Source organism: Callithrix jacchus, chromosome 13, assembly GCF_049354715.1.
Source record: "Callithrix jacchus isolate 240 chromosome 13, calJac240_pri, whole genome shotgun sequence".
NCBI classification, from domain to species: Eukaryota; Metazoa; Chordata; class Mammalia; order Primates; family Cebidae; genus Callithrix; species Callithrix jacchus.
Window position 1 is genome coordinate 34,722,052 of NC_133514.1, and position 24,928 is coordinate 34,746,979.

The following is a 24,928-nucleotide window of genomic DNA, read 5'->3' on the forward strand; positions in this document are numbered from 1 at the left end:
CTACCTGTGTGACATCCAGGCTGTGGCCTCCCAGTTCTCCCCCTTGAACTACACAGATTCCTCTAGAAGAGTGTCAACGCTAGAGAACCCTCTAGAAAAGATAGGGGAATCTTCAGTCAATTGATATCTCCAGATGTAGACTCTCAGAGCTAGTAAGAGTGGGGCTGACCAGTCTGAAGTCTCAGCAGCAGTTCTCCTCCCTCCCCCAATACACACACACATACACACACCAACATACAACCTGAGATCGAGTGGAAGACAATACATAGTAGGATGATGTTATCTACATCAATTCTGGAGCCTGAGAGCGCAAGTATAAATCCTAGCTCTTCCATTTACTATTTGTGTGTCCTTGGGCAAATTAGGTGAACTCGATCTGCCCATTCCTAAGCAACTGCAATTACACATACTTCACAGGGCTCTGATGAGGATTAAATGAGTTGGTATCTATAAAGACAGAAGAGTGCCTGAGCATAGCCATAACATGGCTTTGTTAAACAATAAAAACGTACAAACTGCTTTGTGAGGATAATCTGGAAGCCCGTTCTTCGATCAAATATACTTTTTTTTTAGAGACAAAATGTCGCTCTGTTGCCCAGGCTGCAGTTCAGTGGTGCCATCACAGCTCACTGCTAGTCTCAACCTCCCGGGCTCAAGTGATCCTCCCTTGTCAGCCTCCTAAGTAGCTGGGACTACAGGCATGCTCCAACTCACCTGGCCAATTTTTAAATTTTTTTGTAGAGATGGGGTCTCGCCATGTCGCCCAGGCTGATCTTGAACTCTTGGGCTGAAACAATAGGCCCCTTTGGTTTCCCAAAGTGCTAGTATTACAGGCACGACTCCCTGCTCCCGGTCACGTTATATTTCATAACACCCGCGTGTGTGAATAGAGATCTTTGAAGCTGGGAAGGTACAGGGGAATGCCCTCTGAGCAGCAAGAGCTTGTTGCAAACCTGAAATTTCTGGTCCTCTGCTGTCCCCTTGTGGACTAGCTGGAAACAACAGCCCAAGATATGGCTGTAGGAGCGTGAAATTGGACTTGGGAGAAAGGGCACCAGAACTGGTGGAGGTTTGAAGGCTGGGAGAGGATATAAGGGAGTCAGGAACTGCACTTTTTCCCAGCAAGGCCGAGGTTCCCAGGAGAGAGGCCTAGAACTCTTTCAAACTGTCAATGACTTCAAGAAACTGTCTTCCTTTTCATGATCTTTATTTTTCCTCTAGACACTTGGATTCCTTAAGCGAGTAACCATCTGAAGCCTGCCAGCCATGCACCTCTGTACGTGTTTGGCCCCAAGTAGCAGCCTGGGTCCAATGCCAACCCTCCACGCTACCTCTTCTGCCCTTGGAGTGAAAAGTCTGTGGGGTTCTCTCTCTGGTTCTGCAAACCTTTCTCACCATCTCTTTGCGGTCTGTCTCTACGCTAGGGGGTTCGTACAATTCTGCACAATTGCGTTCACGCCTGCTGCATCCCTGACTTTCTGCACAAGTGCAGGGCAGAGATGGCCCTTTTGTTTTGGTGAGGGAGAGAGGGGAACACTTGGGCACAAAGAGGGGAAGGGACTGTGAATCCCTGGGAGCACCCTGGCCTGATCCCAGCGGTGTTCGAGTCCAGGACAATCTCCATCTACAGCCTAGCTGCCTCCTTCCCCCGTCAACCCTTCCTGGGTGCCCGTCCACCACGTGGCCCAACCTCGCTCCCTGTCCCCTCCCACAAAGATTGACAGTGGCCTGGGGCTCGGCCTCTCCCGCCCCCAGGGGAGGATAGGTGATCTGGGCCTCCTGCTACCTGCCACCTGGGCTTCCTTTCTCCAGCTGGGAGCCAGGGACCCACCCACGGGCCTGGCCTGACCTCTCTCCCTCTCCCCTCATGCCTCTAGACCCTGCCGCAGCCTGCGGTCCAGGGCCAGGAGCTGCCTCAGGAAGCCCCGGTTGGGGATGATGCCTCGGTGGTCTTTGACTTTCTTGATGGCCTCCACGAGGGTGAGGTGGTGGTACAGCATGAGGTAGGCTAGTACCAGGGTGGCGGATCGGCTCACGCCCACAGCACAATGCACCAGGATCTTCCCTGAGAGGAGAGACACAGAGAGAGAGAGAGAGAGCTGTGAGACCGCTTATGGCAGCTTGAAGGAAGCTGGGGAAAGGGTGACATGAAGCTGGGCATGGTGGCTCACACCTGTAATCCCAGAACTTTGGGAAGCCAAAGAGTGGGGATCACCCGAGGTCAGGAGTTCAAGGCCAGCCTGGCTAACATGGTGAAACCCCATTTCTACTAAAAATACTAAGATTAGCTAGGCGTGGCAGCAGGTGCCTGCAATCCCAGCTACTCAGGAGGCTGAGGCAGGAGAATCACTAGAACCTGGGAGGTGGAGGTTGCAGTGAGCCAAGATCGTGCCATTGCATTTCAGCCTGGGTAACAAGAACAAAACTCCATCTCAAAAAAGAAAGAAAGAGAGAAAGAAAGAAAGAAAGAGGAAAGAAAGAAAGAAAGAAAGAGACAAGGGTGACATGGACAGGGAAGAGGAAGACAGGTAACTACAGGCGCATGAAGACAGGAACAGGTGCAGATGAGTGGAAGTTAGGAATGCAGATCCCCAGCAAACGGGGAGAGGCCTGGACAGAATGAGAGGAAGGGGACATGCAGTGGCTCAGTGTCCATAAACCTGAAAGGACTCAAAGGTGGAGACTCACCACTGATGTGAGGGCCAGCTTTGCACAGAGTAGCATGAATGCATCAATGGAAAACACTGTTGTGCCTCTCCGACCCCTTCCTCAATTTCCCCATCATTCTAGCTTGTTATTCTCAACCATTGTGTGTGTGTGTGTGTGTGTGTGTGTGTGTATTTAGAGATAGGGTATTGCTCTGTTGCTCAGCCTGAGTGCAGTGGTACAATCATAGCTTGCTACAACCTCTAATTCCTGGGCTTAAGAAATCCTCCTGCTGGCTGGGCACAGTGGCTCACGCCTGTAATCCCAGCACTTTGGGATGCTGAGGTGGGCAGATCACCTGAGGTCAGGGGTTCGAGACCAGCCGGCCAAAATGGTAAAACCAAATCTCTACTAAAAATACAAAAATTAGCTGGGTGTGGTGGCAGGCACCTGAAATCCCAGCTACTCTGGAGGCTGAGGCAGGAGAATCACTTGAACCCGGGAGGCAGCAGTTGTAATGAGCCGAGATCATGTCACCGCACTCCAGGCTGGGCGACAGAGTGAGACTCCATCTCAAAAAACCAAAAAAGAAAAAATTAAATCATGTATAATCTTGCCACCCAGGTGTAACTTGCCACTATTAACATTTTGAATAATTTCCTTCTTGTATTTTTCTGTATTGCTTTAAAAAAAATGTTGAGAGAATATTTTTTTTCTTTCCTAACAAGATCCTGAGCATTTTGATCATGTCACCGAAATCTCACTCCACTCTCAGACCCTTGGGCTTCCCCGAATTCCAGGTACCCTGTTCTTTCCTGCTCCCAGCATTCCCCTCCTACCTCCTGGCTGGCTCAGCGCACGGTGGATGAAGTCGGCAGCCGCCTGGAAGTGGATGCTCATGTCAAAGGCTGGCGAGTCGTGGGCCTCGACACCCAGGTAGCGGATGCCCAGCCCTTCGTAGGCCTCGGGCGTGCCTCGCCACCGGCTGTGCGAGGCGTTGAGGACGTGCGTGATGCCCAGGCGGCGAAGCTCCCGGCGGTTGTTAGCCATGTCCCTGCGTTGAGTAGAGGTTAGAGGAAGGGTGGAGAAAAGGAAGATCAGAAAGGGAGACTTTCGGCGATATTAGGGCTTCTCAAACCCAACTTGAATAAGTGAGTACTCCCGCCCTTTGCCACCGACTTGAGCCTCACAGCTTTTTTATTTTTATTTATTATTATTTATTTATTTTTGAGATGGAGTTTCACTCTTGTTGCCCAGGCTGAAGTGCAGTAGTTCGATCTTAGCTCACTGCAACCTCTGTCTCCCAGGTTCAAGCAATTCTCCTGCCTCAGCCTCCTGGGTAGCTGGGATTACAAGTTGGCACCACTAATGCTGTGCTAATTTTTGTATTTTTAGTAAAGACAGGATTTCACCATGTTGGCCAGGATGGTCTTGAACTCCTGATCTCCTAGGCCCCACCTAGGCTTTCCAAAGTGCTATGATTATGGGCATGAGCCACGACTCCTGACCAGCTGATTTCAATGTCATACAAGGAAGTACATCCTAATGGTGGAATCTAGCTGAGGAAAGGGTGGAGCGCCTGGAGAGAGAGTGGTTTTCCTGCTGTCTCTGGGGTATTCAGGCAGAAAGCGGAGATGGGCTTGCAGCCGTGGATGCTACAGGGCGGAAATGAATGTCAGGCAGATTGTTCTGCTTATTTCATTGGCCCTGCTCACGCTGAGATGGTCTGGTTCGAACCCTCACTGCCACACCTAACTCCCCTGAGACTCTGTACTCTCTCTGACACTCAGAATCCTCTAGTGTTTTTGCCAGATACGCCATGGCTCACATTTACCCTGTTTTATGATGTCACCTTCAGGTGTACACCCGGCTCAGACCCCTCAGCTTGGTGGCAGACGCCCCCCGGGCACCACAGTCGTATCTCAGGGCAGAGGCCCTGTCCAGTGCAAACTCCTCAAACAGAAGGAGCACTGAACTTGAGCCTCCAGATCCTGGCTCTGCTGCTTACAACCTGTGTGACCTTGGGCCAGTCACAAATTTTCTGAGCTTCAGTCTTCTCATCTATAACCTGGGGATAGTGAAACATACCTCACAGGGCTGCTGTGAAGATTAAGAGATATAATGCACGTTAAAAATATCCTTGTAGGCCAGGCACGGTGGCTCACGCTTGTAATCCCAGCCCTCTGGGAGGCCGAAGATGGTGGATTGCATGAGTCCAGGAGTTCTAAGTCAGCCTGGCCAACATGACTAAACCCTGTCTCTATTATAAATACAAAAATCAGCTGGGTGTGGTGGTGGGTGCTTGTAATCTCAGCTACTCGGGAGGCTGAGGCAGGAAAATCGCTTGAACCTGGGAGGCGGAGTTTGCCATGTGCCAAAATCTGGCCACTGAACTCCAGCCTGGGCAACAGAGCAAGACCCTACTTCAAAAACAACAACAGCCGAGTGTGCTGGCTCACACCTGTAATCCCAGCACTTTGGGAGGCTGAGGTGGGTGGATCACCTGAGGTTGGAAGTTCGAGATCAGCCTGATCAACATGGAGAAACCCTATCTCTACTAAAAAAATACAAAATTAGCTGGATGTAGTGGTGAATGTCTGTAATCCCAGCTACTCAGGGGACTGAGGCAGGAGAATTGCTTGAACCCGAGAGGCAGAGGTTGCGGTGAGCTGAGATCATGCCATTGAACTCCAACCTGGGCAATAAGAGTAAGAGTCTCCAAAAAAAAAACAATGCTGGTTGCGGTGGCTCACGCCTATAATCCTAGCACTTTGGGTCCGAGGTGGATGGGTTGCCTGAGCTCAGGAGTTCAAGATCAACCTGGGCAACATGGTGAAACCCCATCTCTACTAAAATTAAAAAAAAAAAAAAAAAAACCAGGCGTGGCAGTGTGTGTCTATAGTCTCAACTACTCAGGAGGCTGACAGGAGAATCGCTTGAATCCAGGAGGCAGAGGTTTCAGTGAGCTGAGATCACACCACTGCCCGCAGCCTGGGCGACAGAGTGGTCCTCCATCTCCAAAAACATCCCCCAAAACAACAACAAAACAACAAAACCAAAACAAAGAAGCCAACAAAAATCCTTGTATACGGCAAAGGCTTTGAGGGAGAGAAGTGGGGACGGCTCTTCCTTTGATGTTTCTGTCTCCACAGCTGCAGCTTTCAGAATCTCTGTAGGGGCCGCTGCTCTGCCTGCTCTCAAGAGGAACCACTGCAGCTTCCTACCTATGGCTCCTGGCTTCCAGCGCCTGCCTTTTCCCAGAGCCATCACACAATAGATGGAAGGTCAGAGAAGTCATCCATTGTGCCTGGTATGTAGCGCTAGCACTTGTTTTTTTCTTTTTTTGCAGTGCATTTTCTCAAGGTGCTGTTAAAGCCCTGGCACTTAAATATGTGATACATGAATGATATTATTACTGGAACAGAGTCTTTCTGTCCAGAGTTGAGTATTTTTATTTTATTTTAAAATAAGAGGCCGGGCATGGCAGTTCACGCCTGTAATCCCAGCACTCTGGGAGGCTGAGGCGGGCAGATCACAAGGTCAGGAGTTTGAGACCAGCCCGGCCAATATGGTAAAACCCCGTCTCTACTAAAAAAAAAATACAAAAGTTAGCCAGGTGTGGTGGCAGGTGCCTGTAGTCCCAGCTACTTGGGAGGCTGAGGCAGGAGAATTGCTTGAACCTGGGAGGCGGAGGTTGCAGTGAGCCGAGATTGCGCCATTGCACTCCAACCTGGTAACAAAGTGAGACTCTGTCTCAAAAATAAATAAATAAATAAAATTTGTCAGAGGCCACCTGCATTGCAGGGGGGAAAAGAAAAAGCAGAAATGGTGGTCTAGCTTTGTTGCCCAGGCTGGTCTAGAACTCCTGGACTCTAGATACTCCTGCCTCAGCCTCTTGAAGTGCTGGGATTCCAGGCAAGAGAAACTGTGACTGTCTAGAGTTGAGTGTTTTAATAATCCTGCCCAAACTCTCCCAAAGCTGCAGCCTCTACTCTCAGTCCATGTGCCCTGTCCCCTCAATCTTCAACCGGGAACCAAGGACACCACTCTATTCCTGTTGGCTGCCCTTACTCTTTGGTGCACACACATACACACACGCTCTGTCGTGGGCCCAGCCTGCCCGATACATACTGGTCTCCGAGGTAGAGGCCTGGCCAGACCTCGTCGGCATGGTTACAGGCTGTCTTGCCTGTGTAGAGGAGCCGCTCCAACTCAAAGACATTGAGGAAAGGATGTTGAACGGTTGGCATCTCCTCCAGGGTCCCTCGAGTTCGAACAGGAGACCTTGAGCTGTTCCGGGAGAAGCGGGCCATAAAAGTCACGGAAGCCCAAAGCCAGTTACCAGGGCACATCTTAGAGGTGGCAGAAACCGTGGCAGCTGCGGGAGTGGCTGCAGCGATGATGGGGTCTGTCACCAGGTGGCTGCTGCTGGAAGAGGAAGGGATGTGAGACACACTTGAGTGAGTCCAGAGCAGCTGCTTTCCTCCCCAGGGTTGGTCCTTGGGGAGAGGATTCTCGAGGGAGAAAAGGTAAGCCTGGCTCTGGCGGGAGCCTTCAGGGGTGGCTTTTCCTTCAAGCTGCGGCAGCTCCTTTTGCTCAGCTCTTTGGCTCTGCCACGCAACGAGGTGGGAGAGTCACATGTCCTTGTTTACGGGGAGAGGGAGCTGCCCAGCTGCTGGGTTTCTGCTCCATCACCCCACCCCCACTGCCAGCACACATACAGACATACACGCACACACACTTGGCACTTAGGTGGCTGTCCCCACTGCTGGGGCTCTTGCCAGCTGGAACCTGGGTCTCATCTGCCTGGGGCTATGGGCAGAAAGCCTAGGGAGCTGGGATGGGGTTGGGGGTGGCTTTGAACCCATCCAGAGAGAATTAGCAGGGAGACAACAGCAGCTGAGGCCATGACATGCCAGGCCTGCCACCTCTGTGCCAGAGAGTTAGACTTTAACCCCTTCCTGACCTGCTGCTGCCTTAGAGATAAACTTGTCATGGGAAGGGTGGGGGAGGGGGGATGGGATGAGTGGGGAATAGCAATGAAGAGAAAGAGTAAGTTTGGGGAAAAAATACTCGCTGAATGCATGAGCTCATGGATGAAGGCACCAATTGTGCACAGCAGGCAAACCACCCTCCTTGGATCAGAGTCAGGAAATTAGTGATCGGATCTCAGCTCTAATGTGAGAATTTCTGAATCCAAGCAGGGTTGGGGTGTTTTGTCTGTGTGTGTCTTGATGGGAGGGGGACAGATGTGGATGGTGGGGGCCTAAAAAGCAGGAAGGAAAGGGAAAAATGAGGGATTCTGCCAGGTCCAGGGGCTCAGAGGCTGAGAATTACCCATCGTATGGCTGTTGGAGGCAAGTGATTCTACAAAACGAATGAGGTTGATAATGAGGGCCTCAGCAGGTGTGTCTCAGATGACCTGTCAGCTGCAGGGCTGGGAAGGACCAGCATTTGAGGCTTGCCCTGGGATCTTCAGGCAGGGAGGCAGCAATGGCAAGGCCCCTCCCTCCCCATCCCCTCACACCTGTGGTCCTGCCTGTTTGAAGGCTGGAGGTCCTGGAGCCTTCAGAATCCCCTACCACTTCCTTTCTGGCCTTCTGCCAGAAGGACTTCAACTCTGTGACCGACAGTGAGAGGCCATCTTTGTCCCTGCCCACACTCTGGTTCCTATCTCACACCCCTAGCTAGGGCCCAGCTCTCCCTTCCCCCAGTGCCAAGGGAAACCATGCACTTACAGGGCATTGGAAACAGGGGTCTTAGGATCAGGACTGGTGAGGGAAGACTTGATCTTAGGGTGTCTAGGGAGAGAGAGAGTTTTCAATGGCTAGGACCAGAAGGAGCACAGAAATAATGCACTATAGCCGTCACCATCACCACCATCACCACCACAATCATCACTATCACCATCATCTTCTCCCTTTGCACCTCAGGCCTAACGACCCCATTACTTTATCATAATACAACCTTTCCTCTGAGAGAGTCTGCTGTCTACCATAAATGGAAAGGGGAACGCGCGGAGAAGCCCAGGTCTTAAGAAGGAGCGTCGTGGGGCTGTTTTTCCCGGGGGCTGCAGAAGCCCCTTTCCGTCCCGGGATACATTCAGCCCTGGGCATTCTCCAGTCCCATCCGTCGGCGTCCAGAGGCCCTGGCCCGCCGCGCCCTCCCTCCGCCTGCGGTCGCCGTTGTAACAGGTCCATGGCTGTCGCCCCAGTCTTCGCCAACCAGGCAGCCCGGCCGGGCGCGCGGAGGGAGGGTGCCCGGGAGAGCGCGGCTGGCTCGCTGGGCTCCGGTGCCTGCTTCACCGTCCCCTCCCTCCCCCGTAGTCCCGAGCCGGGCGCCTGTCCCCAGGCTGGGGAGCCAGCTGGGAAGGCGAAGACCCGCCGCAGCCCCTCTACCTCTTTGCAAGCGCGCGCTGGGCCTCAGTCCCGAAGGCGGATCGCCGGCGCAGACAGCGCCGCGGCCATGACGCTCCTGCTGCTGTCGCCGCCGCCGCTTCTGCCCAAGGCAGGTTGACAGATGAGCAGCTATTTTTAAGCCATGACACGCACGTCGAAGCAGGGTTCAAATCAGCGTGTGCGCTGCTGACACACAGGGACTGGGTCTCGCACTCAGTGGCCCGAGTCGCCAGGCAGCGTGGGCTCCCCGGCAACCCCCAGGAGCCCGCGCGCCTTGCAGACCAGACACGGCCCCGCCGAGCCCCAGCGGCACCGCCCGGAACACATGCGTGTGTTCTCAGAGCTGCACCAATTACAAAGCGTTTTGCCTAAAGATTACATTATAAGTCATCCCAGGCGGTGTCTTAAACACACACTCCTCCCAGACAGAATTAACTAATTACATAGACACGATTCTGTGCACTGGCGTGTACATGCCTCCGTCTCAAGAAACGGTGTCATAAGGAACAACTGTCCTCAGTTCCTTATGTGCTTCATTTAGCCTAAGGCATTTTATCCTCCCCACAAGTCTATGAGGGAGGCATGATTACCATGGTCTTCATTTTAGGGAGGAGGAGACCCAGACACTGAGACGCTAGGTACTCTGCCCGGGTCACACAGCTCGTTACTGGCAGAGCTGAGCTTGTTCGAGCAATGGCAGCCTGGCTCTACAGGTCATGTCCTTACCCACTCTCTAAACCAGTGCGTCCGGTACAAAATAGAGAAGCCACCATGGATTTCATTCATTCAGGAAGCCATTTCCACTAGCTCAGCTCATAGTGAATTTCACTTTTCCCTGACTCTCAACACATTCATCTTCATAGTAATTTCTTTCTTTTTTTTTTTTTGAGATGGACTCCTACTCTATCTCCCAGGCAGGAGTGCAGTGGCACAATCTTGGCTCATTGCAACCTCTGCCTCCCAGGTTCAAGCCGTTCTCCTGCCTCAGCCTCCCAAGTAGCTGGGATTACAGGCACTCACTACCATGCCCAGCTAATTTTTCTTCTTCTTTTTTTTTTCAGTAGAGACAGGGTTTCACCATGTTGACCAAGTTGGTCTTGAACTCCTGACCTCAAGTGATATGTGCACCTTGGCTTCCAAAGTGCTGAGATTACAGGCGTGAGCCACTGCACCTGGCCATCTTCTTATTAATTTCTCATGTGTTGCCTTCTAATGACATATTTGCTTCATCTGCATTTTTATTGAAGCACTTTGAAGGCAGGGACTGTCTACCTTCCCTAGTGCCTACCTTAGTGTGTGAGAGGGAGGTGGAGAAGATGATAAATGTTAGCAGATGATGCTGTTAAGAAGGAGCCTGTCTTGAACTCTGGCTGACTCCTAGAAGAAAGGCAGGAAGTAGATTGGCTCAGGCTGAAGCTGATGGTGTCAGCTATAGCTGAAACCAGGACTGACTCCATTCCCAGCAGTGGTGGCAGATCAGGTTTTGATCTCTGGGTCAGAGAAAGTATTGGCCAATGTGACAATCCCCAGGTTTCATGACATGCTGCCATCCAAGATTAATGTACCTCCTAGCCCTTTTTTTTCTCTCTAGAGAAACAAACAATTCTTTTCAATTTTCTTTGTCCTTGTGGTATGGCAGTTTAAATAAGAAATGAAATCCTTGTCATTTTAAACAAAGAGGCAGGGCATGGTGGCTCATGCCTGTAATTCTGGCACTTTGGGAAGCCAGGGCAGGTGGATCACCTGAGGTCAGGAGTTTGCGACCAGTGTGGCCAACATGGTGAAACTCTGTCTCTGCTAAAAAACAAACAAACAAAAGCTGGGTGTGGTGGCGGGTGCCTGTAGTCCCAGCTATGCAGGAGGCTGAGGTTGGAGAATCATTTGAACCTGGGAGGTGGAGGTTGCAGTGAGCCGAGATCTGCAACCTCACTCTGTCTCCTTGGCTGGAGTGCAGTGGTGTGATCTTGGTTCACTGCAACCTCTGCCTCCCAGGTTCAAGCAATTCTCAGCATCAGTCTCCGGAGTAGCTGAGATTACGGGTGTCTGCAACTGCACCCAGCTAATTTTTGTACTTTTAGTAGAGACAGAGTTTCAACCATCTTAGCCTGAGCAACAGTGCAAGACTCCATTTCAACAAACAACAAACAAACAGAGGCAAAAACAAACAAACAAAAAATCCCCCAAAAAATTGACCTGAGAAATCTGATTTTAATTTGTGCATCCAGGAAAACCTAGTTAAAACATTATCACAAAAGGAATCGTGAAGGAGCACTTATAAGATCAATATCATTTTAAATGAAAGGTCTTCAAGATCGGTAGGTTGAGAGGATGTTGTAGGTGAAACTGATCTCAATCTTTGACAAGACTTCTGTTTCAACCCTGCATTTCACCATTTTCAAAAAGCTGGGAAAATATGGTTTAAAGTATACCACAATGTGTACAGCTGTTTATGATAACTATAGAAATTGCCCGTAGACTGACATATTCATGAGGATCATTTCCTTGAGTCGATCTATAGCCCACTTGATTTCTTTTCTTCTCTTTCTTTTCTTTTTTTTTTTTGGAGGCAGGTCTCAGGCTGGAGTGCAGTGGTACAATCATAGCTCCCTGTAGCCTCAATCTCCTGGGCTTAAACAATCCTTTTGCCTCAGTCTTCTGAGTAGCTGGGACTATACAAGTGCCTGCAACAACGCTTGCCTAATGTTTTTTTCTTTATTTTTTTTTAATAAAGAGTCTCACTCTGTCTCCTTGGCTGGAGTGCAGTGGTGTGATCTTGGTTCACTGCAACCTCTGCCTCCCAGGTTCAAGCAATTCTCAGCATCAGTCTCCAGAGTAGCTGAGATTACGGGTGCCTGCAACTGCGCCCAGCTAATTTTTGTACTTTTAGTAGAGACAGGGTTTCAACCATCTTAGCCAGGCTGGTCTCGAACTCCTGACCTAATGATCCCCCCTGCCTCTGCCTCCCAAAGTGCTGGGATTACAGGAGTGAGCCACCATGCCTAGTCTCTAGAATTATTATTATTATTTTTTAAATAAAGACGGTGTTTCACCGTGTTGGTCAGGCTGGTCTTGAACTCCCAACCTCAGGTGATCCACCCGCCTTGGCTTCCAAAGTGTTTGGATTACAGGTGTGAGCCACCGTGCCCGGAGTCCCTAGAATTATTTTAAACCAAAGCGTGTGCCTCAAACCACTGTAGTAGACTTGAAGAAAATAGAAGAGTAGTTGTTAAAATGTATCAAGCCCAGGCATTTAACAGAAATGGTATGAATTATTCTCAGGCGACCCTCCTGGCTTTGTCCCTTTGGCGGGTGTGGCTCCCCATAGCAGGATGTACGAAGTGTGCTGTGTGCAGAAGGTTGGCACCAGCAGGCTGTTTCATCTCTGGAGAAGCTCCCTACTGGTCTGCAATGCTTTCTCCTACTTAGAGGATGGTGCTTCCTCCCAGCCATGCCCCAGGTACTGCCATGCCCATCCCTCCTGGGCTGGCCCACCCTGAAATCTGCTGCTAGGTGAAACAGCACTTTCACCGAATGCTTCAGGTAGCACAGAACCCACAGCTGTGACTTTATGTGGCGACAGGCTAAGTAAGGTGAGGGGAGGTGGAGCACAGAATGTTCTTTGAGGGTGCCCATTTTTCTTTTCTTTCTTTTTTTTTTTCTTTTGAGATGGAGTCTGGCTCTGTCGCCCAGACTGAAGTGCAGTGGCATTATCTCGGCTCACTGCAGCCTCTGCTTCCTGGGTTCAAGCGATTCTCCTGCCTCAGCCTTCTGAACAGCTGGGATTACCGGGGGGTACTGCCACATCTGGCTAATTTTTTTTTTTTGTATGTTTTTATTAGAGATGGGGTTTCACAGTGTTACCCGGGATGGTATCAATCTTCTGGCCTCCTTATCTGCCCGCCTCAGACCCCCAAAGTGCTAGGATTACAGGCATGAGCCACCTGCCCAAGGGTGCCCATTTTCATGATGTTATTTTTCTAAATCTGTGTCTTCCCAGTCCCAAGCCTTCTTCGGCTTCTTCCTGTTGCCCATTTAACTCCTGCTTTCCTCCACGCCCTCGTTGGTGCTAGTGGGGCTCTTGCTGGCCCTGAACTGGGGAGAAGGGCAGGCTGGTCTTTTGTGTAGAGTGAAAATCTTGGTTTGCTTTTACTCCACTCTGCCCTTCACCTTTCCCCCAGTGCACTCCACGCCATTTTCCTGTCAACTTACCTGGGGGTGAAACCATCTTAACACTGTTAATATTAAATATTGGTTTTCTTCTGAGGATCACACACTGTCGCAAGGAGCAGAATTTCTTTCCATTAGTGTGACTGTGTAATGTTCCTCTAGTGGTAATAAAGTAGGATTATTATTTGCAAAGCGGGATACAAAATGAATACACAGTAAATCTCAGTATTATAGCAACAACAACAACAATAACAAAGAGATGGGAAAAAAAGCCCAAATACTCATTTTGAAAAAGACTAAAAAGAAGTATGTCAAATATTAAAAGGTAAGCACTAGCCAGAGTAGGACTTCAGATGATTTTGTTTGTTTTCAGATAGGAACTTGCTCCGTCACCCAGGCTGGAGTGCAGTGGTACAGTCATGATTGCCATACTTGACTGGATTTTAGATATATCTTTTCTGAAACAGGGTCTTACTTTGTCACCCACGTTGGAATGCAGTGTCACAATGTTGGCTTACTGCAGTCTTGACCTCTGTTGGACATAGAAGTTGGAAATAGATGCTCCATACTGCAAAGAAAAATTAACACTGTATTGGGCCAAAGGATCTCTCAGCAAATACATTCTTTTTACTTCCTGTAGAAAGGCCACTCCCACTAGCAATCTTGCCCCAAGAGTACAACGAACAAAGGAAAGCAGACATATTGATTTCTTATGCATTTGGGGTTGTCCTTACTGTTGTGTCTGATCTCCATTGGCTGGAGCCAGACCTTTAATCTAAACTAAAACCCAATTGGATAATAACTTGAAACTTTTCTAAACATGTAAAAGCAATGGAGAGAAAAAAGGGAAGTCCAAATAAGGAAGAGACATAGACTGCGACCTGGGACATGCCTGTGAGAACGTTCATCACAGATATCTTGGTTAAAATACAAGGACATAGAATGTACTACGTGTTTGTAAGCATGTCTAACAGCTACATAGGATAGGGTTTCCAACAAAAAGGCAAGAAGGCTTTTAATGAAAGTGTTTAAAACAAACTATTATTTCCAATTCTTATGAATTTTTCTTAAGCAAGAAAGGAAATATTGAAGAGGAACTGTTCTATTTCCCACAACCTCCCAGGCTCAAGTGATCTTCCTCCCTCAGCCCTCACGTAGCTGGGATTACAGGTGCTTGCTATCATGCCCGGCTAAGTTTTGTATTTTTTTGTAGAGATGGGGGTCTCGCCATGTTGCCCAGGCTGGCTTTGAACTTCTGAGCTCAAGGGATCTGCCCACTGTAGCCTTCTAAAGTGCGGGGATTATAGGCGTGAGCCAACACACCTCACCTGAGACCATTTTTAATCTTGTCCTTTAAATTGTCTATATTTGCCAAATTCTCTGTAATCAGTATGAATTAATTTTAAAATTTCAGGTTCGTGAAATTGGCTGAGACTTTTTTAGTGGCTTCTTATGTGCCAGTTTTAGTAAATGTTCCATACATGCTTGAAAAGAATATATAATTCCTGTTTTGGGATGCAAATTTCTCTCTTTATCTCCCTTCTACATAAGTCTTTATTTTTATTTTGTATTTTCTTTTTGAGATGGAGTCTTGCTCTATCACCAGGCTGGAGTGCAGTGGCACAATCTTGGCTCACTTCAACCTCCGCCTCCTGGGTCCAAGTGATTCTTTCGCCTCAGACTCCTGAGTAGCTGGGACCACAGGTGTGTGCCACCATGCCCAGCTAATTTTTGTATTTTTAGTAGAGATGGGGTTTCACCGTGTTGGCCAGGATAGTCTCGATCTCTTGACCTCGTGATCCATCTGCCTCGGCCTCCCAACGTGCTGGGATTATAGGTGTGAGCCCCCATGCCCTGCCTTATTTTGTATTTTTTAATTTTTTGAGACAGAGTCTCTTTCTGTCGCCCAGGCTGGAGTGCAATGGTGTGATCCTAGCTCACTGCAACCTTTGCCTCCTGGGTTCAAGTGATTCTCTTGCCTCAGTCTCCTGAGTAGTTGGGACTACAGGCATGTGCCAGCACACCTGGCTACATTTTGCATTTTTAGTAGAGACGGGGTTTCACCAAGTTGGCCAGGTTAATCTCAAACTCCTATTCTACCCTCCTCAGCCTCCCAAAGTACTGGGATTACGGGTGTGAGCCACCTTGCTCAGCCTAGATTCACTTTCTTTTTTCAACTAAGTCTCGCTCTGTCACTCAGGCTGGAGTGCAGTGGCTCAATCTCAGCTCACTGCAATCTCTGCCTCCTGGGTTCAAGCAATTCTCCTGCCTCAGCCTTCCAAGTAGCTGGGATCCAGGAGTGCACCACCATGCCTAACTAATTTTTATATTTTTGGTAGAGCTGGGGTTTCGCCATGTTGGCCAGGTGGGTCTTGAACTCCTGACTTCAAGTGATCTGCCCATCTCAGCTTCCCAAAGTGATGGGATTACAGGCAGGAGCCACTGTGTCTGGCCTGGATCCACTCTTCTTTGTCCATTTCCTTCTTTGTGCTCATATACATTTCCACCAAAGGACCTATGAGCTATATTTATTTCACTTATTTATACACTTATTTAAATTCATATTGCCCATTCTAGAAGCATGAATGGATACAGCAGGCTGGGATGAACAGATCAGACATGGAAAAATAAGGCTACGAAAAGATAAAGATAGGGCTAGGTACTGCAGCTCGTGTGCCCGTAATCTCAGTACTTTGGCAGATCGAGATGGGAGGATTTCATGAAGCCAGAAGTTTGAGACCAGCCTAGGCAACATAGTGAGACTGTGTCTCTACAAAGAATAATAAATTAACCGGCCATGGTGGCTGGCACACACCTATAGTCCTAGCTACTCGGGTGGCTGAGGCGGGAGGATCGCTTGAGCCCAGTAGTTTGCGGCTGTGGTGAGTCATGGCTGCGCCACTGCACTGCAGCCTGGGTGACTCAAGAAACAAATAAACAAAAAAACAGTAAAAGTAGATTTCAAAATGGTCTTGAAAGAAATGATTAAATAAATATATAGATAGGGAGGAGTTCAAAAATAGAATATGGAAAAAAAAACGAAGAATGACCAACAAAATATGGTGTATGTTAAACGTCAATTCAAACTGCTACCGTTTAATTATGGGCTGGGCTTTATATACATTAGTGAATTAAATCCCATAAATAGATTTAATTAATTCCATTGTACAGTTGAAACAGGTTTAGAGCGCTGGCTATAAATCCACTCTGAGGCCAAAGAGCATATGAGTGGAATTTGAGCATGGATTTCAACCTAGAACTATTTTAAACCAAAGCCTGTGCCTCAAACCACTGTAGTTTACTTAAAGAAAATAGAAGAGAAGTTGTTAAAAGTGTATGAAGCCCTGCTGTGTGCCAGGCATTCAAAAGAAATGGCATGAATCATTCGCAGGTGACCCTCCTGGCTTTGTCCCTTCGGGGGTGTGGTTCCCCATGGCAGGATCTGCCAGGTGCGCCGTGTGCACAAGGTTGGGACCAGCAGTCTGTTTCATCTCTGGAGAAGCTCCCTACTACTCTGTAATGCTTCCTGCTACTTAGAGGATGATGCTTCCTCCCAGCCATGCCCCAGGTACTGCCATGCCCATCCCTCCTGGGCTTGCCCACCCTGAAATCTGCTGCTGGATGAAATAGCACTTTCACTGAATGCTTCAGGTAGCACAGGACCCATAGCTGTGACTTTATGTGGCAATGGGCTAAGGAAGGAGGGGCACAGAGTATTCTTCGAGGGTGCCCATTTTCTTTTTTTTTTTTTGAGATGGAGTCTTGCTCTGCGGCCCAGGCTAAAGTGCAGTGGCACGATCTCGGCTCACTGCAACCTGTGCCTCCTTGGTTCAAGCGATTCTCTTGCCTCAGCCTCCCGATTAGCTGGGACTACGTACCTCCACATCTATTTTTTTTTTTTTTTTTTTTTTAGTAGAGACAGCGTTCACCATGTTACCCAGGATGGTCTCGATCTTCTGACCTGGAGATCCACCTGCCTTGGACTCCCAAAGTGCTGGGATTACAAGCATGAGCCACCACACCCCCTCAAGGGTGCCCATTTTCATAACGTTATTTTTCTAAATTTGCATCTTCCCAGTGCCAAACCTTCTTCCGGTTCTTCTTATTGCCTGTTTAACTCCTGATTTCCTCTGCGTCCTCGCTGGTGTTAGTGGGACTCTTGCTGGCTCTGAACTGGGGAGAAGGGCAGGCTGATCTTTTGTGTAGAGTGAGAATCCTGGTTTGCTTCAACTCCACTTCTGTCCTTCACCTTTCCCCCAGTGCACTCCGCTGCCATTTTCTTGCTGACTTACCTGGGGGTGAAACCATCTTAACACTGTTAATATTAAATATGAGTTTTCTCCTGAGGACCACACACTGTTGCAAGAAGCAGAAATCCTTTCCATTAGCATGACTGTGTAATGTTCCTCTAGTGGTAATAAAGTAGGATTATTATTTGCAAAGCGGGATACAAAATGAATATACAGTAAATCTCAGTATTACAATAACAATGACAAAGTGATTAAAAAATACACATTTTGAAAAAAGATTGAAAAGAAGTATGTCAAATATTAAAAGATGTAAACTCTGGCCAGAGTAGGATTTCAGATAATTTTGTTTGTTTTCAGGTAGCAGCTTGCTCCGTCACCCAGGCTGGAGTGCAATGGTGCAATCATGGCTCACTCTAGCCTCAACCTCCTGGGCTCGAAGGATCCTCTTGCCTCAGCCTCCCAAATAACTGGGATTACAGGGAGGTACCACCACAGCCAGCTAATTTATTTATTTATTTATTTGCATAGAAGGGGGTCTCTCTATGTTGCTCATGCTGGTCTTGAACTCCTGGCTTCCAGTGACCCTCCCACCTTGGCCTACCAGATTGCTGGGATTACAGGTGTGAGCCATCATGCTTGGCTAGATTTCAGTTAATTTTTTTTTTTCTTTTTGAGACCAGGTATTACTTTGTCATCCGGGTTGGAATGCAGTGGTATAATCTTGGCTCACCGCAGCCCTGACCTCCTAGGCTCAAGCAATCTTCTTCCCTTAATCTCTCAAGTAGCTGGTATTACAGGTGTGTGCCACCATGCTCAGCTGAATTTTGTATTTTTTGTACAGATAGGGATCTCACAATGTTGCCCAGACTGGCCTCAAACTTCTGAGCTCAAAGGATCTGCCCACTTTGGCCTTCCAATGTACTGGGATTAAGGTGTGAGCCACCACATCCCACCTAAGATGATTTTTAATATTGTCCTTTAAGTTGTCCATATTTCCCAAATTCTCTGTAATCAGTAAGAATTAATTTTAAAATGCCAGTTTCATGAAATTGGTTGAGACTTTTTTAGTGGCTTCTTATGTGGCCAGTTTTAGTAAGTGTTCCATACATACTTGAAGAGAATGTATAATTCTTGTTTTGGGATGCAAATTTCTATCTTTATCTACTTTTACATAAGTCTTTATTTTTATTTTGTGTTTTTTAATTGTTTGAGACAGAGTATCTTTCTGTCGCCCAGGCTGGAGTGCAGTGGTGTGATCCCGGCTCAATGCAACCTCCACCACCTGGGTTCAAGTGATTCTCTTGTCTCAGCTTCCTGAGTAGCTGGGACTACAGGCGTGTGCCAGCACACCTGGCTAATTTTTGCATTTTTAATAGAGACAGGGTTTCATCATGTTGGCTAGGCTGTTCTCGAACTTCTGACCTCAAGTGATCTGTCTGCTTTGAGCTCCCAAATTGCTGGGATTCCAGGCATGAGCCACCTCATCCAGCCCCAGATGGTTTAAACTTACATACCTTCTTCATAGGGGAGATGGAGTTGGGGGAAATGCAGGCAATTGTGAAGAGTAGTAAATCAGTTTTTGGAGAAATAAATAGGCCCAAAGAGCAGACAATAGGTTTAAAATGATCAGGTTAGGCCGGGCGCGGTGGCTCATGCTTGTAATCCCAGCACTCTGGAAGGCCGAGGCGGGCAGATCACCTGAGGTCGGGAGTTCAAGACCAGCCTGACCAACATGGTGAAACCCCATCTTTGAAAAAAAAAGAAAAAGAAAAATAAAATGATTAGGTTAATAAACTGAATGGGACTGGCAAGTTATGGAAAGGTGAGGGGTGGAACTGCACTGTGATCAAATGTTACCTTATTATGCAGATAAAGTCTCTTAGTAATCTCTCAGAGCTGCCCTCAGAAGAATAGATTTAAAAAGTCCATCTGAAAACCGTGATGACTTTTATTCTTTTTCTTTTTTTGAGATAGAATTTTGCTCTTTGTTTCCCAGACTAGGGTTCAGTGACACGATCTCAACTCACTCCAACCTCCACTTCCCAGGTTCAAGCTATTCTCCTGTCTCAGCCTCCTGAGTAGATGGAATTACAGGCACCCACCACCATGCTTGGCTAATTTTTGTACTGGGTTGGTCTCGAACTTCTGACCTCAGGTGATCCACCTGCCTCGGACTCACAAAGTGCTGGGATTACAGGTGTGAGCCACCACGCCTGGCCAACTTTTATTCTTGTTTCTTCTCCTATTCTTTTCTTCTGGTTAATCTTTCCTGGTTATTTGATGAGATTTTTAGGGAGGGGATTTGAGACAATTACATTTCTTTTGGAAGATATTCTTTTTCAGATAAGAAAATATCTGAGAGTCTCTCTCTGTGCTGGAGGGTGGATTGAGGGAAAATAAGAGAGGTTTAGGAAGTCTTTTGTTCTAAGCAGTTTCTGAGGCCTTCTAATTTTCATTAATTCAAAAGTGCTCGGCATGCCAAAGCACCATACTTAGGGGTATTCTTCTCTAACCTCAATATGAGCATCTCCTCTCTACCTTTTCTCTCTTTCTGTCTCTCTCTTTCTCTTTCTTTCTTTCCCATCCCCTCCCCTCCCCTCCCCTCCCCTTTCCTCCCCTTCCCTCCCCTTCCCTCCCCTCCCTTCCCCTCTTTTCTCTCTCTCTTTCTCTTTTTGGAGACAAGAGTCTTGCTCTGTCACCCAGGCTGGAGTGCAGTGGCATAATCTTGGCTCTCTGCAGCCTTGATGTCCCAGGCTCAAGTGATCCTCTTGCCTCAGCCCCTGCAAGTGACTGGGACTACAGGCGACCAGCTATTTTTTTTTTTAGGTTTTGTAGAGGCATAGTCTCACTTTGTTGCTTGGGCTGGTCTCGAACTCCTGGCCTCAAGCTATCCTCCTGTCTCAGCCCCCTAAAGTGTTGGAATTATAAGACATAAGTCACCATGCTTTTTTCTTATATAACTATGTCATAATTTTGTTATATAAATATTCAGTGTTTAGAATATTAAAAACTGTACAATTGTTATTCGCAGTTGAATCAAGTCATATGCCATGATTTCTTCTCTTGCATAATGTTCTATCTTTCCTTCAGTAAATAATTATTCTTTTTTGTTTGTTTAATTTTCAACGAATGTCTCAGTAATTCAGCCCCCATATTCTTTCCCAATTGCTTAAATGTTCTCTTGGTAAGTATAGTTGTTTCTTAATATCATTGTTTTCATTAAGTTCTTTCTGGAGCCTTCTGACTTATCCTCATCTGGACTGGTTGCCATCTACTCTAGTACAGAGCTTGGTCCCCCTGGAAAGCAGAATCTTTTACTCTCATGCTGGGAATTCTTTTTGCCTCCAAATGTCCTGTTTCCTGAGCCTTTTCTGGTTTTTATTATTAAGTTTTTATGTATTTATCTTTTGGGATATCCTGCTTTAGAATGATAACATTATGCCAAATATGCCTAGTCTCCCCCTAATCAAGAGATCCTTTGTTTTACTTTTTCAGAGAATAAAACTTCAGTCTTATGCTGGTGTACAGCAGGAACAGTTGCCTGACTGGGCAGTGTTTAATTTAAACAGATTTGCAGAGAAGTCTGGGCTTTGAGTCTGTCCTTACCTGTGCTTCCAGAGGTACCAGTGTTGCCAGCTCCTTGGTCTTTTGGATGTTTCTGTGGTGTAAATCAGACTGATTGCCAAGTTTCCCCCTGTGACTTTCTTTTTGCTTTTCAGCCTCCAACATTTTGCTGCTATTAAAAGATTTTCTGTTCTTTTAATTCTATGGGAATATATATGTACATATATTTATATCCATATACATATATATGGATAAATATATATATAGATACTTATATCTCTCTATATAAAATCTACTGTCATTTTTCTGAGGTTTCAAAAAGAAACAGAATTAGATGCTTGCTTTTAATATGCTATCTTTAACTGGGAGTGCCAGCTGGTTTTTGAAAACACACACAAAAATGATGGCTCTTCTAATTTTTTTTCCCACTCAGTATTTATTTAGACTTACCAGCACTTTTTTTTCCCACCCCAACTATCCCAATGTTCAGCTCTAAGCATTTTTAAACAATTCTTTTGCATTTTTATACATATCTTTATACTGTTCATTCCCTTTAGATTTATTTTTTCTTATTCAATAGTTCTTTCTGTAAGGGACTATTGTTAGTAAATTAAGTGCTTAAATATCTATAAATTTTTAATTTTTCCTGACTTGTGAATGATATTTTGCTGGATAGAAATTTAGGCTCCCAATTATATTTTCCAGCACATCAAAGATGTTACCTCATTGTCTTCCAGCATTTATTTTTGCTGATGAGAAGTCTTTTCTTCCAGGGTTCTTACCATTTCATTGCTGTAATCTGCCTTCCCTTTTTGCAGGCTGTAGAATTTTCTCATTGTCCTTGTAGAATACTGGCTTCCCAAATAGCATCAGGATAACCATTTGATATCACAAAGCTGAGTTTATTGTCTATCACAGTAAGTGAGTATGCTAACTTCACAGATAGCAACTCTGAGAAGGAATTGCAAGATCTGATTTATAGATATTTTGAAGTTTGGTTTAAAGTGTGTCTTTCAATGTATGGATTTCATTAGAATTGAGTAATTATCATCATACAATAGTTTAGAATTTGTAGAAACAGCAAGGTAAGAATTTTGAGGAGTTCAAAGAGTCACAGGATGTAGACTGTATGTTGATGCTTTCTGGAGTTGCTGGATCTTTTGATAAGGTTTTACAGTGGACTAGGAAGTTATTTGCAACTTTCACTTTCTTGGACAAGTCTCTCAGGGTAGCAAAGTTATCCACATGATGACAATTGAATGGGAAAGTCCTGTAACAGCAGACAGCACACTATGTAGGGGTGGATACTTTTGTTTTTTATTTTTCTCCTTTTTACTATTTTTCATTCTGAGAAGAAGGATGGACCATTAGTACTTGGGTGTGATCAATCCAGGTCCTTACTGATTTGAGGTATCACAATTATGTATCAAGTTTCTGGGGATGGCTGGTTCAACCTCCAAGATTCTAAAGGTACATGTCTCAACCACTATTAGCATAAGGTTTCCCTGCTGTTTTCTTTGATGATGTTTTTTTTTTTTTTAGAATCTTGCTCTGTCACCAGGGGCCAGGCTAAAGTGCAATGGCACAATCTTGGCTCACTGCAACCTCCGCCTCCCAGGTTCAAGCAATTCTCCTGCCTCAGCCTCCTGAATAGCCGGGACTACAGGCACGCGCTACCACACTCAGCTAATTTTTGTATTTTAGTAGAGATGGGGTTTCACTACGTTGGCCAGGATGGTCTTGATCTCTTGACCTCGTGATCCGCCCACCTCGGCCTCCCAAAGTGCTGGAATTACAGGTGTGAGCCACCGCACCCGGCGATGATTATTTGTTGAATTATTGGTTGGGACGCTAATGCACCTCAGCATTTAAGACTCTGGAGATCACCATCTGGATGCTGCAACACAGACAAATATACTATTAAAAGGATCACGTTCAGAGTTTGTCTTCTACTTCTCAACCAGGAGCCAAATGTGCCCAAAGTAAATCAAGACTGCGGATCACATCCCTGGTGCGAGGATCCCACAAAATCAAATTTGGTTTTATTAGCCAAATTACCTAATTTTTCTGAAGATATTGACTATTACAGAAAAGATTCCAGAGGTCTGCAGGGAGGTAAGTACAACATTCTTGCCCTAAAAGAATAACTATTTCTTATGAAAGGTCAATATTAAATCCAAGTCATCTTCATTTTGCACCACTGCCTGTCCGATTTCTCTCTCTCTCTCTCTCTCTCTTTTATTTTTTGAGACAGTCTTGCTGTGTTGCCAGGATTGATTCACTGCAACCTCTGCCTCCTGGGTTCAAGTGATTCTTCTGCCTCAGCCTCCTGAGTAGCAGGGACCACAGGCGTGAGCCACCATGCCCAGCTGGGTATTTTTAGTAGAGACGGGGTTTTATCGTGTTGGCCAGGCTGGTCTTGAACTCCTGACCTCAAGTGATCCATCCACCTTGGCTTCCTAAAGTGTTGGGATTACAGGTGTGAGCCACTGTGCCCAGCCTCCAGTTTCATGAGCTTCTCAGGTGAATGGTCCTGTAGCCTTGATGGCATTGTCTGACTTTCCTGTCACACTCCAGGATTCTCCTTACTTTTCAGGACTCTTGTAACCCATGAAGTGAAGAGGTTTGGAGAAGAAGGAAAATAATCCAGAGTTCTCCTTCAGTGGGTAGGATTTAGGTTTAAAAATGAAGTCCGTGCATAGTCTCTCTTCTGCTTGAATTAAGTAATCTAATAATCTTTTTCTAGAGAAGAAATATAACCAAAAGGGTTCCTAAGTGACATTAGTGTCTCCCCTGAAAGCAGGTATTGGTTGATCAAGGTAATATGTTTCTGTCCAGCTTAAAGAAAATGGTTACTAGGTCTTTGTGCCACAATTTCAATATAAGTCATTGGAGGTGACCTACTAATCTATTTATGGCCAAAATAACCCTATAAGACTATCTAATGGTTGTAACATTCTGACACTTCTCATCAAGAATAGTTTGGCATCATTTATAGCTTGATTGCAAGAAGCTGTAAGAAAAGATACAAAAAAAAAAAAAGGAATAGTTTGGCATCAGACAAAGGAATCTGTAGTGTCAAGGTCACTAGATAGTTTTAAAGCAGAGTTTCTCAAACTTGGCATTATTGGCATTTTAGGCCAGATGATTTCTTATTGTGGAAGTGCCATAATAAAAACTTTGACTGGCCTTTATCCCTGGTTCTGAGAGGAGACTCTATATTCTTGAAATTTCAGTGATAAGTGTATCTCTGTTGTGCTAATGGAGCAACTCGGGGTGGGACCCAAGAAAGCTTCAGGATGCAGTCTTGTCACTGGAAAGACCAAACACATAGGCACAGCACTGGGGCTTTCAGTTACACACCCTCTGGAAAGGAGAGAGGGGTTGGAGATAGGGTTTGATCATGTGCTCAATGATTTAATCTATCATGCCTACATAAAGAAACCCCAATAAAGATTCTGGACACTGAAGCTCAGAGAAGCTTCCTGATTGGTGAACACATGGATGCTGAGAAGGGAAATGTACCCTATGCTATAGGGGGAGGGCATGGTATGTCTTCACTCCTTCCCAGGTCTTGCCCTATGTGTATCCTTTGTAATAAAGGTAATTGTAGGTATGCCACTTTCCTGAATTCTGTGAGTCATTCTAGTGAATTACTGAATTTGAGGAGGTCAGGAAAGCCCCGACATTCATAGACAATCAGCAGTATAAGAGGCTTGGGGATCCCAAAGACTGACAGCTGGTGTCTGAAGTGAGAGCAGTCTTGTGGAGGACTTTGAATCTAACCTGTGATATCTTCATTAACTCTGGGTAATTAATGTCAGAATTGTATGACAGAACTTCACTTGGTGCTGATGCTGAATGGGGGGGCTCTCCTGTGAATGGTAGGTTGTTTCTCAGCAT

At 46.5% G+C, this 24,928-nt stretch overlaps 1 protein-coding gene and 1 long non-coding RNA gene across 4 annotated transcripts in view; one reads left to right on the plus strand and one right to left on the minus strand.

The window, feature by feature from the left end:
* Window positions 1-1,194: 1,194 nt before the first annotated feature.
* Window positions 1,195-9,349, minus strand: DUSP26 (dual specificity phosphatase 26). 3 transcript variants are annotated; one of them, XM_008979307.4, is made up of 4 exons: window positions 9,045-9,349; window positions 6,778-7,071; window positions 3,486-3,700; window positions 1,195-2,065 (listed from the first exon to the last, which is right to left on the minus strand). In XM_008979307.4, exons 2-4 carry the CDS (start codon window positions 6,996-6,998, stop codon window positions 1,866-1,868), a joined length of 636 nt encoding a protein of 211 aa, XP_008977555.1. In that variant the 5' UTR covers window positions 6,999-7,071; window positions 9,045-9,349; the 3' UTR covers window positions 1,195-1,865. The 3 variants fall into 3 exon arrangements, with proteins under 3 accessions (XP_008977555.1, XP_008977554.1, XP_054099811.1); XM_008979306.5 differs by having other exon boundaries at window positions 6,778-7,074; XM_054243836.2 differs by lacking the exon at window positions 9,045-9,349 and adding an exon at window positions 8,385-8,885.
* Window positions 7,099-24,928, plus strand: part of LOC144578854 (uncharacterized) — a 48,277-nt gene continuing 30,447 nt past the window's right edge. The window contains exons 1-2 of the long non-coding RNA XR_013525287.1: window positions 7,099-7,175; window positions 22,568-23,140. This is a non-coding gene — a long non-coding RNA (uncharacterized LOC144578854). The remainder of the gene's footprint in view (window positions 7,176-22,567; window positions 23,141-24,928) is intronic.